This window comes from Acomys russatus, chromosome 4 (genome assembly GCF_903995435.1).
Source record: "Acomys russatus chromosome 4, mAcoRus1.1, whole genome shotgun sequence".
NCBI classification, from domain to species: Eukaryota; Metazoa; Chordata; class Mammalia; order Rodentia; family Muridae; genus Acomys; species Acomys russatus.
Window position 1 is genome coordinate 29482438 of NC_067140.1, and position 20520 is coordinate 29502957.

General features: G+C 43.6%; 1 protein-coding gene across 2 annotated transcripts in view; it reads right to left on the reverse strand.

Annotated features, from left to right (window-relative positions):
• The window catches only part of Cstpp1 (centriolar satellite-associated tubulin polyglutamylase complex regulator 1), a 157163-nt gene extending 136860 nt beyond the window's left edge, over positions 1–20303 (reverse strand). For both annotated transcript variants that reach the window (XM_051144110.1, XM_051144109.1), the window contains exon 1: positions 20159–20303. In XM_051144110.1, the coding sequence (XP_051000067.1) occupies positions 20159–20204 (46 nt within the window). In that variant the 5' untranslated portion in view covers positions 20205–20303. The remainder of the gene's footprint in view (positions 1–20158) is intronic.
• Between the last annotated feature and the right edge of the window lie 217 nt (positions 20304–20520).

Genomic DNA, 20520 nt, shown 5'->3' on the forward strand with positions numbered 1-20520 from the left:
ACCTGCCTCTGCCTCCCAGTGCTGGGATTAAAGGCATGTGGCTCCACACCCGGCCTCAGAAGATCACTTTCAAAAACATAGAGATGCATGCTAGGAGGACAGCTCAGAGGCAGGGTGCTTGCCACCAAGCCTGACCTTCTGAGTGCATCCCCAAGACTCACATGATAGAAGCAAAGAACCAACATTCAAAAGTTGTCTTCTGACCTCCACACATGTACCATATAGCATGTTCGCACCTCTGCACTACACACACACACACACACACACACACACACACACACACAAATAAATAAATTTTTAAAAATCCTTGTTTGTTGTTTTAGTTTTTTCAAGACAAGATTTCTCTGTGCAGCCATAGCTTGCCATGGAACTCACTCTGTAGTCCAGGCTGGCCTCAAACTCAGAGATCTGCCTGCCTCTGCCTCCCAAGTGTTAAGAGAAAAGGTGTGTACCATCACTGCCTGGCATTAATAAAAAAAAAAATTCTAAAAATCTAGAAATACACATTCTGGTTTTGCTTTGTTTTTATCTAAATGACAAAAATATGAATGCACCTTGTTTTCATGCAGTGTCTGGTTAGCTTTCATAAAACAATACCAAATCAATTTACCCTTTGGGTATTTCCCTACTGTTACATATTTAAGTTGTCTTCATGTTTTTACTGTAACAAACTGCACTGTGTTTAACACCCTCCTCCCCCACCTCCACCCCACCCCACCCCAGCCACAACCATTTAAATACTAGGGCTCAAAACCAGTGTTTCATGCATGGTAGGCACAAGCTGACCTCAGCCCTCAGACCCACTGAACATGCTTACCTGCTGCACATATGTACAGAGTTTTTATAAAGCTGCTCCATCAAAAGGCAAGTGGCATTTTACAGCATACTCCTATCTTCACATTTACAGATCTAAACAGCAATGTGGCTAGTCCAGGTTGGGCTTGGGGGTGCATACCTGCTGTCTCAATGCTCAGGACGGAGGACAGAGGGTCAGGGGCTCAAGGCAAGCCTCTCTTACATAGTAAGTCTGAGGCCACTCTGCAGCTACATGAGAAACTGTCTCAAAAAATCCAAAACAAACCAACACGTGGTGATTCCAATTTACACTCTTCCTGGCCACAACACTATTTCCTTTCACTACCCTTGACTTTAAGCTTACTAATTTTGCTAATTTAATAACATAAAATACATTTTGCTATTTTTACTTTTCTTGTTCGTTTTGAGACAGGCTCTCACTATGAAGCCAGGGCTGGCCTGAAACTCTATGTAGACTAGGCTGGCTATAATTCAGAGATTCTCCCACCGCTGCCTCCCCAGTTCAGGGAGTAAACACATATGCCAGCACTCCCCACAGTCTTAGTTTTCTTAATCCGACAATGCTGTGTATATTTCCATGGGAGGGTTGCTTTGTATTTCTTCTATTAACATCCCATTCATATTCTTCCTATTTGTAATATGAAAGTTAAGAGGCTAATCAGCTGTGGAGACAGACTCTGAGCTCAGGCCTTTGGTCTGGAGTGCACAACACAGCTGCTCTGGAGAGTTACATTCGTATAGTTGAGGGGGTATGTGCTCATAATCCCAGCTACTGAAAAGCCAAGGCCCCCAAGAAAAGCAGTGCTATGTATACTAAATGGAGTACTCTGAGAACAAATTTACAAATTAAAGAACAATCTTTTGTCATCGTCGTCATTTTCTTTTCTTTTATTTGTTGTTGAGACAGGGTTTCTCTGTCACACAGCTCCGTCCACAGCTAAGGCTGTCCTGGACTTGCTTTATAGACCAGGCTGGTCTCGAACTCACAGAGATCCTCCTGCCCCTGCCTCCCAAGCACTGGAATCAAAGGCGTGTGCCACCACACCTAGCAAAGAGCAATCTTTTACATTAATAATTACAAATTATTATACAAACAGACAAAACTAATACATCACTTCTGTGGGGCCAAATCACCAGAATGCAGCCACCTAGCTAGTCATAGTCATTACCCAAAGACACACCAGAAGTGAACAAAGCACAGCACGTAAGCTAACATTACCTGTGACAACCAGAAAACAAGAGGTGACAAAAGTGGAGGATGAAGAAGTCGAGTCTATCTCACTCAGCCAAATGAGGCATTGTACCAGCTAATAGACGTTCAGAATGCAGTGTCAACACTCACACAGGCTGTGGTCAACCATTACTCCTCCCTCTCCCCTCTCCTTCCCTAGAACTGGTGAGATATTTTGGGGATGCCAATTAAAGCTGAGTGCTTAAATTCCATTGCTGCAGCACTTCCACACTAAATCTCATAATACAGAATTAGTAGGTTGGAGTCCAGCAATTCCAAGCCCCAGAAACTACAGAATCTTGTTTCAAGGAAGCTCCCTAGAGATTCGACACTTGGCGTGCTGTTAGCTGAGCATCACAGATTTTACTTCCGGAACACCAGAGAACTCTAACGTGGCATTTACATTTCCCACAGTTACAGCAAAGGAACCCATGTAGAACCAAGTAGTAAATGCCATAATAAAAGCTTTGCAAAGATGGTTCCTGTGGAGCAGTTATCATGTCAACTTGCATACATCTATGGTCCAGGAAGCATGATAGGTTTTGGGTTTCAAACCCCACCCCACCCTGTGAAGTGGCAATCCTGGGGTGGGTCACAGGCCACTTACAATGTTACATAAGGCAGGGAACAATAAAGTCACAGCGTAAAAATTAATTGTCCTAGTTACCCCAAGTTGTAGTTCTTGGGGAGCAATCTACAGAAATTCACAGAATTTCTTACTGGGGCAATGTGAGACTATTCAAGTTAGTAATAATGGCAATAGGATCCTAAAACAAAATTTATACTTTACCTGGTATTTTATGTTTAAAATATTTTTTAAAATAGCTGACATTTACAAAACAGGAGCAGCTTCTCACGCCCCACAATAGCCTATAGACAAGCTCTCGTGGTCTTAGAAGCCCTGCCCTTTTGCCTTGTGTGGAGAATGCTGCTGGGTAAGATGGCGCTTGCTCACCTGTCAAATCCCCACTAAGAACCGTCCACAGCCTGCTCGTGGACATGGCAGTAACAATGCTTGATAATCCTGGCCATTTCTATTTCTGATACAAAAGCAAAGGAGGCCATTGTAGATATTTATAGATGCCCCAGAGGCCCAGGCCAAAGTGCACACGCACTACATGGGATGAATGACTGAACAGTGCAGGCTGGACAGGGAGGCCCAGTCACCCTCAAGACTCATGCTAGAACCGTACACCATCTACACTAACGGCACAAAGCACTACCAAAACACCCCGTGAGAGCATGCTTTGGACCTACTTACCAAACCAATAATCTTTGACTCACTGCTTTTAGGAACATTGTAATAGGCAATCCTACATTTCCCACCAGGCCCAGTTTAAATACAATCTATCATCTTCAGAAGTGTTCCCTAATTCTCTTCTGAACCCTCCCAACATCTGCTCTAGACACACAGCTGGCACCTTCTCCTGGGCACTGGCTGTTCCTGGCTCCCACGTGCAACGCCTTTTGTTAGCCCTCTTGCTCTTAAGGATGGACAAGCACCACAACTCATTCATCTGTTATCCCCGCTAACGCTCAGGACCATTCACCATCTTCCACACAATAGTCATTCAACTGTTTGTTGGCTAACTGCTCAAACTGCGCTCACTGTTTATAAACAGCACTGCAGGCCTGTGCTTCCCAGGTGGGAAACACCCAGAACCACAACACACTTTGCTACAATATTAAGGCTCTTGCAGGAAGCTACTTTTGTCTTTTTCTCAGCCACTCTTCACGCCTTTCCTTTTTTGCCTTTTTACTGCCCTTCTGTTGCAAAGAGAAAGCACTCATTCCTTCTATTGTTACCAAGAGCCTCATTACGTTCAAGGTAGAGTGAAAAACTGCATTTGATGCAATTACCAGCTCCTCACAAATGTGGGGACTAATTGTCATTTGGACATCCAGGACTTGAATAAAAGAAAGTCTAAATTCCTTTCACTACTAAAAACTATTTTCTGTTTCCACAGAATGGAAGTCCGCAGCCCAGGAAGCAGTCTTCAGTGAGCCACCGTTCATAAACAGCTTTGCCGAAAGCCTAACAAAGGTTCTGTTGTGCTCCTGCGCGGCAGGGCCAGTGAGCAGCAGGGGCAGATGAACTCTTTAAGAAACAAGGGTTCTGTCTTCATGCAAATGTTTGCATTAATAAAAAATGAAGAAAAAGATATAGAAAACGCAGGCTAGCTGGACATAATAGCTCTCTAAACGGGAGGTTTTTCACATTTTCCAGGCGGAGTCAGCAGGTCTTTTAAAAACTTTGTCATTCTGAACATTTCACAGACATCACAAGAAAGACATGCAAATAACAGAAGCAAATCAAAGGACACCCCGCTGCTCTGCTGGCGCCTCCCACGTCCATGCCTGGTTTGTCATTTTCTGTTAACCCTAGTGCTAGCTGCTATTCTGTTGAGGAATGGAGTCCCTAGCCGAAGTGGCAGTATATGTCCAGCCAGCTGGCCCCAGCACTGATAACATCACAATGCAAGCCATGTACCACCACTCAGGGACACGTGCTGCCAGGCAACAAGTGCAGCGTGTGATTTTTACACACTCGGCTTGCAAATCTGCATGGGAAAGAGCCGCTAACAAGCCACTTCAGAAGATGTGGTCTTCTCGAGTGTGCACATCACTAAGCAGTTCTCTGAAGGATTTGTGAGGCTCAGTGCTTCAAAGTATCCAGTTAGGTCCATAAAATAAAAGCTTATGGGGAAGGGTTTGCTACCATGCGCCAAAGCCACATACTCTGTGCTTAGCCTACCTCATCTCTTTTAATCATCTCAAGAACAAATGAAAGCACAGATTTCTCCCCTTTGAGACCTGAGGAAACTGAGGTTAAGAAGGTTATGTAACTGTCCGAGGACACTTAGATAATAACAGCAAGCCAAGGCTCAAAACCACATGATGGCAAATTCCCCATCATTCTACATTTTTGTTTTATTTTGTTTTGATTTGGTTTTTGGATTTTTGAGACAGGGTTTCTCTGTGTAGCCTTGGTTGTCCTGGACTCGCTTTGTAGACCAGGCTGACCTCGAACTCACAGCGAACCACTTGCCTCTGCCTCTCGAGTGCTGGGATTAATGACATGTGCCACCATGCCTGGCCATACATTCTTTTTTACACATAATTAACTTTTTTTTGAGGGGAGGGGTAATGGACCAGAGCCTGTTGTATGGTAAGCAAGCACCAGTTTAATCATCTGGAGAGCTTACTCCTCTTTAAGAGTGAAAGACTTCAGAGCTGGGCACAGTGGCTTATGCCAATAATCCCAGTATTTAGGAGGCTGAGGTAGGAGAGTCACCAGGAGTTCAAGGCCAGCTTGGGCTACACAGTAGGCTCCAGGCCAGTCAGCTACTGAGAAACTCTGTTCCCAAGTAGTACACACTACACACACACACACACACACACACACACACACACACACACACACACACACACACGAGGTAGCTTTTTAGGTTGTGAGAAAAATCTGATTTAAACCAGGTACACACCTGTAATCCCAGCACTCAGGAGGCAGAGGCAGGTGATCTTTATGAATTCAAGACCAGGGTTTTCGAGAAACCTTGTCTCAAAAAACCAGGAAAAAATTTTTATTTAAGATGCAGATGCTCTATCATGGAAGGGGATATAATTTAATGCGCCATCCGCAGCATCCAAGAATCTCTTAAAAGTCATCCCTAGATCCTTGGAAGTTTCACCACCTACATGAAAAAAGGACGAGAAGGACACAATGGCACTAGAGCATGCATCTCTTCCCCTAGATATGCGTGGTCTGTTTTCTTATATATTTTTCTCTACCACTCTCAAATTCTGCAATAACATAATGACAGCCCACTAAAACCTGCAACCTGCAAATTTCATGTCCTCCAACACACTGTTCTTCTACCAGGAAGTCAATTAAACCTTGCCACAGACTCCAGCCCATTGGCCTTTGGACTGCACAGTCCTCTGTCCACTCCCACAATGCTGCTTTCCATGATGTGCTACTGCAGCCAGGAGCATGGTAAGTACAGGCTTCCGTACTCCATGAGGTCTGCAGATAAGGCAGAGCTGGGAGAGCAAGTCAGACACTTCATTGCTGTGTCATCACTGCTCCTAAGTTACAAAGGCTTAAGACGCAGAAGGACTTCGGTTCATGCTGTTCAACTCCTACCATTTTACATTAAATAAACTAGAGTCTTCACTTTCTGCCCCCTGTGATTCAGGGATGCAGAATTCTTGGCTTCCTTAAATGTAACTTTCAAGTTTTCCATATTTCCATCTATAATCATAATACTAAGGTTTTTCTCTGCACAAAGTAAACAAATCACACAAAAACTGAATTTGGTGATTCCTTGCAGACCAAAAATCCTAAAGAAAAAAGAACTAAAAACATGTGCACACAGAGGGTTCTCAACTGAGCTTAACTATTCTTCCATTTTCTATGATTTTTTTTTCATCTTTTTGCCTTTTAAAACTTTATTTGGAAGCCAGTGCCATGGCACATAACTGTAATCTTAGCACTCAGGGAGGCAGAGGCAGGTAGATCTCTGTGAGTTCCCAAGGCCAACCTGGTCTACAAAGCAAGTCCGGGACAGCAAAGGCTACATAGAGAAACCCTGTCTCAGGGGTAAAAAAACAAAAACAAAAACCAAAAAAACTTACTTGGTACTATATTTTCAAAGTTTTATTAAGTATCCTCTTGTGAGATAATAAATATTGCTTTTTATAAATAATGATTTTGTTTTCTGCTAGAAATATTATGTGTTTATCAAAATAATTTATTATCTATGGGTATATATTCTCTTTTATTTCATCTCTTCTTCCTCAAACCACCAGGTACAAATTAGAATATGTTTCTAAGGATAAAGAGATTTCTAGACCACCTGAAAAAATTAAAATAAGGGCTGGAGAGATGGCTCAGAGGTTAGGAGTGCCGTCTGCTCTTCCAAGGGTCCTGAGTTCAATTCCCAGCAACCACATGGTGGCTCACCAGCTTGAGAAAAGCTGGTAGAGGGTTTGTCTAGCATACAAAAAGCCTTGGATTTGATCCTAGCATCACCCAAAACCATGCCACAGACACTATGCATGCTGCCCTGAAACTTCCTCTACTGAAGAAGTTAATCCTTCCCCCCCCCCCCACCCCTGACAGGGTTTCTCCGTGTAGCCTTGGCTGTCCTGGACTCCCTTTGTAGACCAAGTTGGCCTTGAATTCACAGTGATCCACCTGCCTCTGCCTCCCTAGTGCTGTGATTAAAGGCGTGTGCCACTACGCCTTGCCTAGTCCTTTTTTTTTTTTTTTTTTAACCTTAGCCTCAGGCAAATTCTTAGGACACTGGCAGAAGACAACCAGAGTCTTTACCAAATACCACAGGCATGGCCCCTTGAGCAGGACCTCCACAGACCTTACTACTCTCGGCACACAGCACTACTGTCTTCCAAGAATCCAAGTAAAATAAACTAAACAACAGCATAATGTTCTTCGCAGTAACACTGCACTCTCTGCACAAACTTCTGTAATCGTTTTCTGTAGTAGTTTTTAGGTGCTGTGATAAAACACCATGACCAAAGGCAACTTATGGAAGAAAGCGTTTACTTTGGCTTTTAAGGTTCCAGAGAGAGAGTCCATCGCGGCAGGGAGGTGTGGCAGCAGGTGGCCACAACAGGAAGCGGAGAGACTGCAAAAGCAGAGAGTGAACTGGCGTGGATCATGGACTCTCAAAGTCCACCCCTCATAATGTACTTCCTCCAGCAGGGCTCCAACTCCTAAAAGTTCCAAAACCTCCCCAAACAGCACAGCCAACTGGGGACCAAGTGTTCAAATACACAAGACTGCGGGGGACATTTCTCATTCAAGCCACCACTATATAAATAAAGGTGGAAGGAGGAAATCAATTCCACAAAGCTGTCCAACTGTCACACATGTGTGATAGCATAAGTGCAAACCAAAAAGAAAAAGCAAACAGGGCTGGAGAGGTGGCTCAGAGGTTAAGAGCACTGTCTGCTCTTCCAGAGGTTGTGAGTTCAATTCCTAGCAACCACATGGTGGCTCACAACCATCTATAATGAGAACTGGTGCCCTTTTCTGGTGTGCAGGTGTACGTGTAGGCAGAACACTGTATACATAATAAATAAATCTTTTTAAAAAAGAAAGAAAAAACAAACAAAAATCTACCAAACTAAGTGGGAAAGAGCCTTCAGAAATAACAGAACTTGAAAGAAATCTAAGTGCCTAGAAATACTGCTCTGGAGTCAGATACATATTTTCTTTTCTTTCTTTCTTTCTTTTTTTTTTTTTTTTTTTTTTTTTTTGTGACAGGGTTTCTCTGTGTAGGCCTGGTTGTCCTGGAACTCTCTCTGTAGACCAGGCTGACCTCAAACTCAGATAATGGCCAAGTCTTCACTTTATCTGTGAGACTCTGTAAGGTGGCAGACTATCAAGAACGACAGTTCAAATCTAACTCAATGGTTCACTGTCGAGATTCCCGCCTTACTTATATCAACTTTTCCTCTCTGCCTTTGTGAGGTAGCTCTTATTAATGCCATTTGTTGGGGGAATTTAATCAAGGAAAACAATAACAGAAATTTCTATTTACAAAACACCATCCCTATAAAGAACTCCCCATAATTATCTTCTCAGTCTCTTCGCATTTCTGTGAGGTAGGTGGCAATATTCCTTTGGCCGGTTTTTTGTTTTTTGTTGTTTTTTTTTTTATGTGCAAAACTCTAAAGCTTAAAGAGCATTGTATTTTATTCACACAGTAAACCCACATTTGCTACATTAGTTAGAACATACTGCTTGAGATTACAAGAACATAGACTCAAGTCTGAACTGTATATAATTCCAGGGCACTGAGCCTCTAGTCTTCTGTATGGTCAACTTTCAATACATCACATTCCCAAACGACTGGGGTTGTGCGTGTTATTCAGGCCCATGTGTCCACTGTTTATCTAAAATTGTCTCTTTAAGTTTCGTCTGGATACTTAAAAGCTGAATTATTTTGTGTGTACTGTCTGTGCATGAGCATTGTAAATGATGTCATCAGGAATATTCAAAACCCTAAGACAAAGCTGCAGGGCTAAGAAAAGCAATTCACTGGGAGGAGAGTGCATTTCTTTCCCTTTTTTTTTTTTTTTTCTTCTTCCTTTTAAGTAGCTAACACACAAAGATGACTCATTAAGCCCCAAAGAGGTGACTATGGCATGTAAGGGCTTCTTATGCAGCTGTCCACAAAGAGACCTGAGTGGCAGCGTATGGCCTCCTCTTCTCTGCATTTTCCTCCAGGCAGAATGTGCATTTGTGTGGCTACATACACAATTATAATCTCCTCTGAAAGGCAATTCCTTCCATATGACAGGCTGAACAGTGGCCTGAGTGCTAGCCTCATGTTGTCCACACAGTTAACACGCTGAAATACCAGACACATTTAATCTCTCCTTTTTGGAAATCTAAGATGAGACAGAGGGGCAACGCTGGAAAGAACTCCACTCAGAGAAAGAAAGGGCAGCCCAAGTGCCCAGACTCACTTTCTCATGGGCTGAACGTCTTTGTGCTGTTGCCTGCTTATTTGTCAATTTGCAGGACTTTGGGGCATGAGAACCATGGAGCCCAGTGGTTCTGGCAGCAGCCTCTCCATTTGACAAGCAAAACCAAAGACATGTGGCCTTTGGTACATTTCACATTCAAAAATGTTATTGTTTCAAACATGCCTATTTTAAAATATGTAATTTTCCCATTTAGAGCATGTTGTACGTCACTTGGCCACAGGAGGGATTCTGCCACCAGATCTCTTTTCCTAAGGCAACAGGAAGCAGGCACCCAACACTTGGGAGGTAGAGGCAGAAGGATCAAACGTTTCAGACCATCCTCAACTGTGTATCCAACTCAAGACCAGCCTGGGCTACATGAGGCACTTCCTGAAAAGTCACAGTAGCAAACAAAATGATGGGACTCAGGCCTGGCCCCTCCAGAAGTCTGCTTCCTGGGGTCCTCGGGGGAGAGAAAACTGAGGCTAATTAACACCTGGTGACATCCTGCGGCACAAGCACATTTCCATCTGGATTACAGAAGCTGAATCTGTGTTATCGCAATCACCTGTAGTCTGCGGGCCAGATAACAGCATTGACAAGATCTGGTGCTACACAACAGGACAGCCAGGAAAAGGTTCCTACTCATTCCAAAGAATAGAGCTTTTAAAAGCTGATTCAATGAAGAAAAAGATAAGCCCCCGCCCCCCGCCCCCGCCCCACAAGTGCCTTTTTAAAACAATATTTGCTTTTAGTGGGCTCCTGCTAATCAAACAAAAGTTACTCAAAAAGCTTTATGAAAAACATATTTGGTGATTTCAGCAGTGATTGCTTTGTTTAAAGAAAGATGTTTAAGAAAGACATATTTAATGGGATCAATAATTTGGTAAATTCAGATGTGTTTAGAAAAATCCCTCCTCTCTGTAATAAGTCATTAAAATTCTGTTCAGATAAATGTGTTTTGACTTGAAATTCCAATCATAGAATGAGCTACTTCTTATGGCTTCTGGGGAAGTGGTTCAAGGGTGACCCCAGCTGGAAAGAGGATCCTGGGTCACTTGACAAGGGTCATTCTCCTGTCAAAGGAAGCACAGAACTCACACAGTTTAGGGACCAGGATCTCACGGAGATGTCCCAAAAGTGTTCAAAATGCCTTTCCTTCTTAAAAACATCAGCCTTAAAGCACTGATTAAATCTTACTATTGGGCAACCGAGATGTAGAAACTGTTATCAGCAAGAAATTAAGCTTAGGATAATCAGAGTTTAAAGCCAAAAGCATCCAGGGCAGATTTTAATCACTTATCCTATTTTTTCATCCATCAAAAAGGGGATGGGGCCATAATGTCTCTACGAATGGTAGGCGCTCAGTAAACAGTTTAAGTGTTCCTTAAACTACATTCCATTCTCCCATTTATTTTTAAATGTATTCTACAGCTTACAAGAAAGCATTCATCCAGCACTTGAGCACTTTACTTGGGCCAACAACTATACTAATGTTAGAGATACTGAGAAAAGCCTGCCCTCATGGCTTACATTCTAACAAGAAACAGACATTAGCCAAGGATCCAAGAGGGAAACCAAGGTAACTGTGATGAGGGCAGAAACAGAGGCTCCTGAATGTCTCTTCTCAACATGAGTAGTTTTGAAAACATCAGTTACCTCCTCAGCTTCCCTAGGTAAATAATGTATGTATGAAAAAAAATGTTGGCAACTTTTAGACAGAACTTGAAAGACTTCATTATTACTTGAATATATAAATAATAAACTAGGTCAAAACTTTTAAAAGAACTCTTTCTGGAATAACAATGAAATCACTCTGCAACTTATTTTGGAGAAATGGAAGTGACCAAGGGTCAGCAACCACAAGCCTTGGAATTCATCTGCCCCTCCCACTCCCCCAACAATACGCTTACAGAGTCCTCGGAAAGGTGGGAAAGAGGGTGTAGGCTGAACTTCCGGGAACCACTTCCAAAGGGCACATTCCTGAACTAGTCCACCAAGGGAATGCCTGCTGCCCCTGCCATGGCTGAGAAGCTGCTGACCAGATTGGCAAAGAGCCAAGAGCACTGCTGGCTCCAGGACCTTCCAGTGTGCTCCCCCATGGCGCTTATTCCTGTCTCTCAGCGTTCTGGTCATTCACGAGTGTGTTCCATCTCCCATGTATGCTGGAACATACTTTACACTCGGGCCTGCTTTAGATGACTCAGGAAAGAAAGAGGAAGAGAGAGGTGACTGTGAACAGCTCTGTAGCTATTCTAAAGTGACTTGTTTGATATTAATCTGGTTTCCAAAGATGTACAACCTAAACACCTAAACACTTGGAGTTCTAAAGACGATTCCAGCTAGTTAAGTACTAATGCTCTGTAGTGTAGTATTGGGTTTGAAAGGCTCACTAATTACATTTGAGACAAAAATAAATGGATCAAGATTCCTCCAATAGCAAAAATTAATGTTGTGTTTGGCAGCCAGACAAGTAAATTTCTTGTTATGGTATCAACAGATAGAAAAGAAAAAGAAAAAAAGAAAAAGAAAGGTTTAGAAGCACTTTGAAGTCTTCCAGACTGAACGAATTCCACGTCAGAACCGCTGCCAAGACTCAGAGAAGCCTCACCAGCTTCACGGCTGGAAAGGGCCACCTTAGTCAGGTCCTCTGGGAAGCAGACACCAAAACAGGAGCAAACATGAAGAGACGTTCCCGAGGAGACACCTGACAGGAAGTGAGAAGGGAGTAGAGGAGCCTGGAAGGGCACTGAGACCACAGTGCAGGCCAGTGAAGAGGAAGGGAGGCTGACCAGAGAGACACTGCTCATCCAAGTGGGTCTGTCCTGCCCAGTCACTGACTGAAGGGAGCACATGGCGAGTGTGACCACCACATGAGCATGGTGCTGGATTCAGAGGTGATCTGCAGTAGGAAGGCTGGAAGGCTGATTTTCACGGCCGCCACAGACACTGGCTCTGCTCCTGTAACAGTGCTAGCAGCCCTCACTCTGCATCTCTGCAGGTGCTCTGAAAGCACACATGCCTTTTCTCACAGTGGAGACACAATGTGGGATCTGAGATCTGCACTAAATGTTTAAATGCCTCAGGCTTGCCTCCAGCTGTAGTGCAGGCTTCCCTCAAACTCCCAATCCTGCCTGGACAAGCAGAGTGCTCAGATTACAGGCATGCGCCACCACAGCCAGCTCTACTGTCCATATTTCTCAGAGGAAGAAAGCCAGGACAGAGAAGGTAGGCAAATTCTTCACGGCCACATAAGCAGCCCAAAGTGCAGCGGCCACTCCTGAAAGACACTCTCTCAAATGGCTTAGAAGTTATCTTCCTTATGCCCGTCCCTGAGGATGAGTCCAGTGACAAGAGAGAACTGGCACACTGGCATTTCTTGATCCATCCTGATTCCTAGGATGCCCCCTCAACGAGCAGAAACATTAACTGAAGCCTTTGGAGTCACTCCAAAGACCCTTGTAGGAGCCTGTGCATAGTTGAGGAGCCCACTGAGCCCGCTTTTGCGGTCACTGAATGTATGTATAGCACTGTTTAACCATGTGGCCATGAATTAGACTGCACAGTCATAATCCTATCTCCACCATTTACTACCTAGCTGGCCTCTGACCCCACATATACACACTGGCACACCTACCCATCCACCCACCTCCTTCACAGACACAAATAAATTAATAAAAAATTGTAATGACAAATTAAAGGGGAAGAAGCTCTATCATTTATTGTAATTCTTCTAAACGAAGAGGCTTCAAAGAAGGAATATGAACTCTGATTGCTGATTTCCTAGAGGTGGCTGGTCTGTCACCCCCACTAGAACTTCGGTTGGTAAGCAGGTTCTACAGAAACAGAAGGGCCAGGGAGAAGCACAAGTGAAAGCACGCACTTCCACAAATAGGTGGAGCAAGAACTGAACCTCACACCCTCATACTCAGGTCAGCACGTAGGTGGTTGTATAAGCCTAGATCCGGAAGAGGCTCTCTTTGGCTCTAGAATTCTCCACGCCCAACAGATACACAGACACACCCCAGCAGCTGGCATGTGCCCCAATCATGGAGCTTTCCCATGGCTGGAACTCTCTCCCAGGTTTGCGTAGACGGTCCCATCCTTCATCTCTTTATCAGGCTCACCTGGGAGTCAACACAATTTCTGTTGCTACACTGGACTGCCGGCACAAATGTCTTCTTTCCTGATGATCTTAGGACCCTAAGCCATGGTCAGGATTACAGGTTCCAAATTCACTAAGTCAGTGTGGGAAAGAAATCAGTTCACCCAACACAATGAAAGATTGTTTTCTTCAGAAATAGTCAAAAATTCAAATGTAATCTCTAGCTAGCAGGTAGAGAAGACGCCTAGAGGCAGCCTTATAGGTGTCCCTTTAACCCACACCATAATCCTTGAGTCGCAGGGTACGCACTGTAGTGAGTTTTTTGGAGTTTTATTTTAGTGACTGCCACAGACTTTATGTGTATTTTTTTTTTCTAGGCCTATACATGCAAATGAATTTAGGAATTGTAAAAGTCAATCAAAGTGAATTTAGAAAAATAAACAGGTTTTGAAATCTTAAGTCAGGAGGCATGATATAATGTATAAAGCGTGTCTTTTAAATGTGATGTGTTTGTTCATTCATTTGAAATAATCTCTGAGAGAAGGATTCACTATCTGGCCCAAACTGCCCTCAAACTCAGGACTCTTTTGCCTCAGCAGCCCCAGTGCTGGAATTAAAACATGTGTATCACATCCAGCTTGTAGGGAGTGGTTTTAAATGGTCATTACATTGACAGTGCATGCTTTAAAACAGCATGTGTCTGTGAGAGGCCCAGCTGTAATAGTGGGGCTAGTTCTGGTAAAACCAAGTGTGTTTCGGCCGTTCTCAGGCAATAACAAGTGTGTTTAGGCCGTTACACAATTAGAAGCACAGGAAGTCAGCGAGCGGCATGACTGTGCTCAGAGAAGTACGAATGTCCAGATGCAGATTAAGACAGTTAACTACACAACAGAGCTGGGGGGATGTTTGTCCAGGGTTGAAGTTCCTACCAGTGGTTGGCTAAATCCCGTGAACACGTGGGCTGGAGAGATGGCTCAGAGGTTAAGAGCACTGGCTCCTCTTCAGAAGGTCCTGAGTGAGTTCAATTCCCAGCAACCACATGGTGGCTCATAACCATCCATAATGAGATCTGTTGCCCTCTTCCGGCCTGCAGGCACATATGCAGGCAGAATATTGTATAAATAATAAATTAATAAATAAATCTTAAAAGAAAAAAAAAAAGAATAAACAGCTATAGCCGGGCATGGTGGCACACACCTTTAATCCTAGCAGAGGTAAGTTTGAGACCAGCCTGGTCTATAAAGTGAGTCCAGCCAAGGCTACACAGAAATACCCTGTCTCAAAACAAAAAACAAAAAAACAAACAAACAAACAAAAAAAAATCCATGAACACTGAAACTTGCAAGTACCCTGACACAATCTACTTACAAACTGTCAACACTGCCACTAAAGGTCTTTCATTTATACCACGTAGGAAGAGACCAAGTCTGTGTCCCAAAGCAGCATCTACCGATACGCCATGCCTCTGAGATATGCACTCTAAATCACAAAGATCCAAGGAGCTGAACAAGGTATTAGGATGTTCAAATATTTCACAAGCTCATGGAGAGTGGTGGGTAAATGAGAAAAATACATAAAATCTTTAGCAAAAGTGTAGGCACTGATATTGTTATGCATTAGATACAAAGTTATCTGTGCTATTACTGTGCTGAGTACTTTTATGACAACTTGATACCAGCTAAAGTCATCTGACAGGAGGAACTCATTTAAGAAGCTGCAGACTATAGGCTGTAGGCTGTGGGCAAGCCTGCAGGGCATTTTCTTATTTAGTGATTGATGCAGGAGAGCCAACACCATTCTAGGCAGTGCTACACCTAGACTGGTGGTCCTGGGACCTAGAAAAAAATCAGCCTGAGCAATCCAGGAGGAGCAATCCAGGAAGCAACGCCTCTTCATTGCCCTTGCATCAGCTCCTGCCTCCAGGTTCCTGTCCCACTTGAATTCCTACCCTCACTGCTTTTGATGATGACCTTCTGTGTAGAACTCTGAGTGGGATAAACCCTTTCCTCTCCAAGTTTTTTTTTTTTTTTTTTTTTTTGGTCGTGGTGTTTCATCACAGCAATAGTAACCCCAAAGACAGTAACTATGCCCTTTTGGCTACTTAGTAAGCATGTTTGTTTTTTGTGGGGAGGGCAAGAGGGATAGGGTCTCATTATGCAGCCCTGGCTGACCTGGAACTCTCTATGTTGGAGAGCCTGGCTTCAGACTCATAGACACCCACCTGCTGCTACCTCCTGAGTGGCAGGATGAAAGGTATGTGCCACTAGGCCTAACCCTACTACTGCTTCCACAATCAAAGTTTATGTTCTTGGCCTTTCCTTCTTACCTACGGAGAGGGGCAAAAGAGACACACTGGCTACTTTAACAATCTTAAAGAGGGCTCCAGGAATGTCACCAACAGTGTGACCTTTTTGACCAAATCCAGCAACCGAAACCACATCTTTCTCAATGAAGTCTGAGCAGCCATCAGTGGGTACAAAAGCCACGATCTTCTGCTGAGTCTTGATCACCCACATCCCAACACACTTCTTGCTAGAATTTAGTTGTTTGACTTTAATTCCAATTTCACCCAGTGCAATTCCATCTGCAGTCACTTGTCACTGTGTGCATCAGTATCAATTTTAACGTGAAGTTATTTTGTCACTTTTTTTTACTTTGGGTGACCACTCCACATATGTTGGGGATTAAGTGGGTATATGTGCATGTGAGTATGTGCGTGTGCGTGTGTGTGTGTGTGCGTGTGTGTGTGCGCGCGCGCACGTGCGTGTGCGTGTGTGCGCGTGTGTGTGTGTGTGTGTGTGTGTGTGTGTGTGTGTGTGTGTGTGTGTGTAGCCAAGAGGGTCAACTTTGGTGTCATTTCTCAGGAGTCATCCATCTTAGGGTTTTTTAAAATTATTTAATTATTCAATTAGTTTCTCTCTCCAGCCCAGCCCCCTTCCTCCTTGTGTGTGTGCATGTGTCAATGTGTGCATGCCTGTGTTTCAATTCTCCCCTTCCACCATGAGTCCCAAGGATCAAACTCAGGTTGACAGACTTGGTAGCAAACACATTTAACCACTAAGCTTGATTTTCTTATGATTTATTTATTTTTATTTGTGTGTGTGTGTGTGTGTGTGTGTGTGTATGTGTGTGCGCGCACGCGCATGCACTTGTTCATGTGAGCAAGTTCCTGCAGAGCCCAGAAGAAGGCATCCAATCCCCTGGAGCTGGAGTTACAGATGGCTATATGCCACCTGAGGTGAATGCTGCAAACAGAACTTCAGTCCTCTGAAAGAACGGCAAGTGCTCCCAACCCAAGCCATCTTTCCACCCCCTCCCCAGTGTCTGGTTTTTTAACACAGGGTCTCTTGGGGGTTACAAGCATGCGCTACCAAGCCCGGCTTCCTTACACAGACATTGAGTATTGAATTCAGGTCCTCATTTTTACATGGCAAGCACTTCACCAACCAAGCATCTCCTTAGCCTCAACATAAAGTTGTTTTAAATATTCTTCCATTAAGTAGTTAAATGTGAAACTAGAAAGCTCACAAAACAATCATTTAATGGAAAAAAAATGAACTTCTACCTAGAACAACAGAATATTCTTATCACTCAATTATTTTACTTATTGTTTGTTAAACACCATGATATCTTTTAACTTTAGAAAGAAAAACAGAAGAAACTTTAGGAAGCTAAATAAAGCACACCTACAGTTAGCAGAATCATCATCATTTCGGATTTTTCTGCCCCCATTTCCCAAGTGCCAGAATTAGAGGTGTGCACCACCATACCTGGTTTTGTGTGAGTCTGGTGTGGACCTAGAGCATTGCAGACGTCTGCAATCACTCCACCAACTGAGCTAGATCCCCAGTCTCTTAGTGCGCTTTATTTATTTATTACTGCACATGCATGTGTGTGTGTGGGTGGAGTGCATACATGCCACAGTGCTTCCATGCCACAACACCCGTGTGGAGGGAGGCCAGAGGACAATGAGGTTAAGTTGCTCCTCCCCTTCCATTCTGTGTTTCCGGGATCAAATTTAACTGGCCAGACTTGCTGTTTCCCTCTAATTTAGTAGAGACGCCATGATAACATTAAGTTTCATTCCCCTTAACTATCAGGAGGTCTGAACATTTTTCGTTCTTACATTTTATTTGTCTGCATGTGTACTCAAGCGTGCATCAAGACACATGTGGAAGTCAACTTTCAGGAGCCAATTCTTCCCTTCCACTATGTGGGTCTCGGAGGCTGAACCCAGGTCATCAAGCTGGGAGGAAAGTGCCTTTACCTAAGAGCCATTCTGCCTGCTCATATTCTGGGGAAATGTTTATAGTCATATCTCCCACATCTATAACTACTGTTATGTTTCCCAATAATAATGTTTGTAACAAGAAGCCCCATGTTGTTGTTTTCCTAAATAGTTTATGGGGTGGAGAGATGGCAGGGGCCCCAAGCTCTGTTCCAAAGACCCACATCAGGCAGCCCACACCACCTGTAACTAGGTCCAGGAGAATCTGATGCCTCTGGCCTCCACAGGCACCTGCACACATCTGCACACACCCAGACCCAGACCCAGACAAGTATACATAATTAAAAAGAGACTATGTTTTAAAAGTTTACCTATCAAGCTGGGCATGGTGGCACATGCCTGTAATCGCAGCACTCAGGAGGCAAAGGCAGCCAGATCACTGTGAGTTTGAGGCCAGTCTGATCTACAAGTGACTTTAGGGCAGCCAAGACTACACAGAGAAACCCTGTCTTGAAAAATAAAAAAAACAACAACCAAAAAATAAGTTTATCTATCATGTCTCATTTTAAATTCTAGCTCTTTTCAGGACAAGTAGTCTCTTTCAAATGATCTTTTCCTCAAGTCCTCTTTCTATATAAGTGCCTGTGTGTGTGCATCTTTCTATATAAATGCCTGTGTGTGTGCATCCTTCAACTTAAATACCTATGTGTGTGTGCATCTTTCACCATGTGGTCCTTAAACTTAATGAAAAAGCATTTGACTTAATTAAAATTGTATATTAAATACACTCTAAGACAGTTGCTTAACAGATTGAAAAAATTTTAAATGTGGTCTATTTTCTTAGCAAGATTATACAGAAACACACGTTTTCTTATATTGCTGATGTCAGACTTAAATGATAAAAACCCTTGTGGCCAAGCAGTGGTGATGCACGTCTTTAATCACTGCACTTGGGAGGCAGAGGCAGGCTATTCTCTGAGTTGAAGGCCAGCCTGCTCTACCGAATGAGTTGTTCCAGGACAACCAGCACGTCACAGAGAAACCCTGTCTGAAAAAAACAAAAGAAAGAAAGAGGCCGGGCAGTGGTGGCACACGCCTTTAATCCCAGCACTCGGGAGGCAGCGGCAGGCGGATCGCTGTGAGTTCAAGGCCAGCCTGGTCTACAAAGCAAGTCCAGGACAGGCAAGGCTACACAGAGAAACCCTGTCTGTCTCGGGAAAAAAAAAAAAAAAAAACACGAGAGAGAGAGAGAGAGAGAGAGAGAGAGAGAGAGAGAGAAATATGAATGGGTGAAGTATAGAGGATTTTTAGGACAATGAAATGATTGTTTTCTACCTTACTAGTGAATATATGGGAATATGGATGTGTCAAAGTCTGCAGAGAGTAAACCTTGATGTAAACCACAGGCTTTGGGGGATCACGATGAGCTAAAGAGCTGCAAGAAATGTACCTCACTCATAAAAAGGTATTACTAACAGACGCCAAATAGAAGATACAGAGGGTAAAAAAGAACTCTTCACTCCCAGCTCAATCTTCTATATGCTAAAGTTCCTCCAAGTATTTAAGTCTGTGAACTGTTAAGTGCATATGTATGCGTTTAAGTGCATACACAAATGTGTGCATTAAACGCCTTACACACTGCAAGGTGCTTAACAAAGTACAGTACTTACTACCACACAGCCTTAGCTCAAGAACAAGATCAAAAGTCAAGTTCAGCAGTGGGGAAATTTGATCCTACTGCTATCTAACTGTCTGGTCTTATGCAAGTTGTCTCTTTACCCTCAGTTTCCCCATCTGTAAAGTAGAAAACATAGCAATTCCTTCTAAGTCTGTTAATAATATTCAAAGAAAGAATGCTATATACAAAATGCTTACCCTAGTGCCTAGTGAAAAAGAAAAGCTAGAAATAACAGCACACTACGAAAGCAAAATTACTATTCACAAAATGACTGATGTCACTTCAGATGTCAAGTTTGCTCCAATACCAACCTATTAATAATAGCCTCGTTTAGGGCCTCAAACTCTTGACTGTGCTACTTCAAATGCAATCCTCATAGCCTGAATGCTAATCCATATAATTTAGACATTCTTTACACTATAAACATCATTTTTAATCCCTGTTTGGCCTACATTACAGGCTCAGGCTCTGGAAGCCCTTCTGTCCTTCCCCACCCCATCCAGACCCGCTACAATTCAGGCTCCGCCCCTGTCTCCTCCCCACTCCTTCTCCTAACTCATCACTTCTTCCCTTTCCCGAAGCTGAAAAAAAGCCGCCTACCCAAATACTCGTAGTCCGGTAGAGCTAGGCGCTCGGGACTCAGCATCCTTTGGCCGGGTAGTTTCCACGCTCCAGCTTTCTGCTTCCGGAACCCAGATTGCAGCCTCTCTCTGTTGCCATGGCACCAATGCGGCTGGAGGAGAAATAGAAGACGATAGGGTGTCACGTAAAAAGGCTCCGTGTGGCAACGCGGAGCCCGACACACAAGTTCCAGAAACAGTTACTTCGAGGTTTTTCTTTAACTCCTTTTTTTTTCTCTCTCTCTCTTTTCGAGACAGGGTTTCTCTGTGTAGCCTTGCCTGTCCTGGTCTCGCCTTGTAGACCAGGCTGGCCTCGAACTTACAGCGATCCGCCTGCCTCTG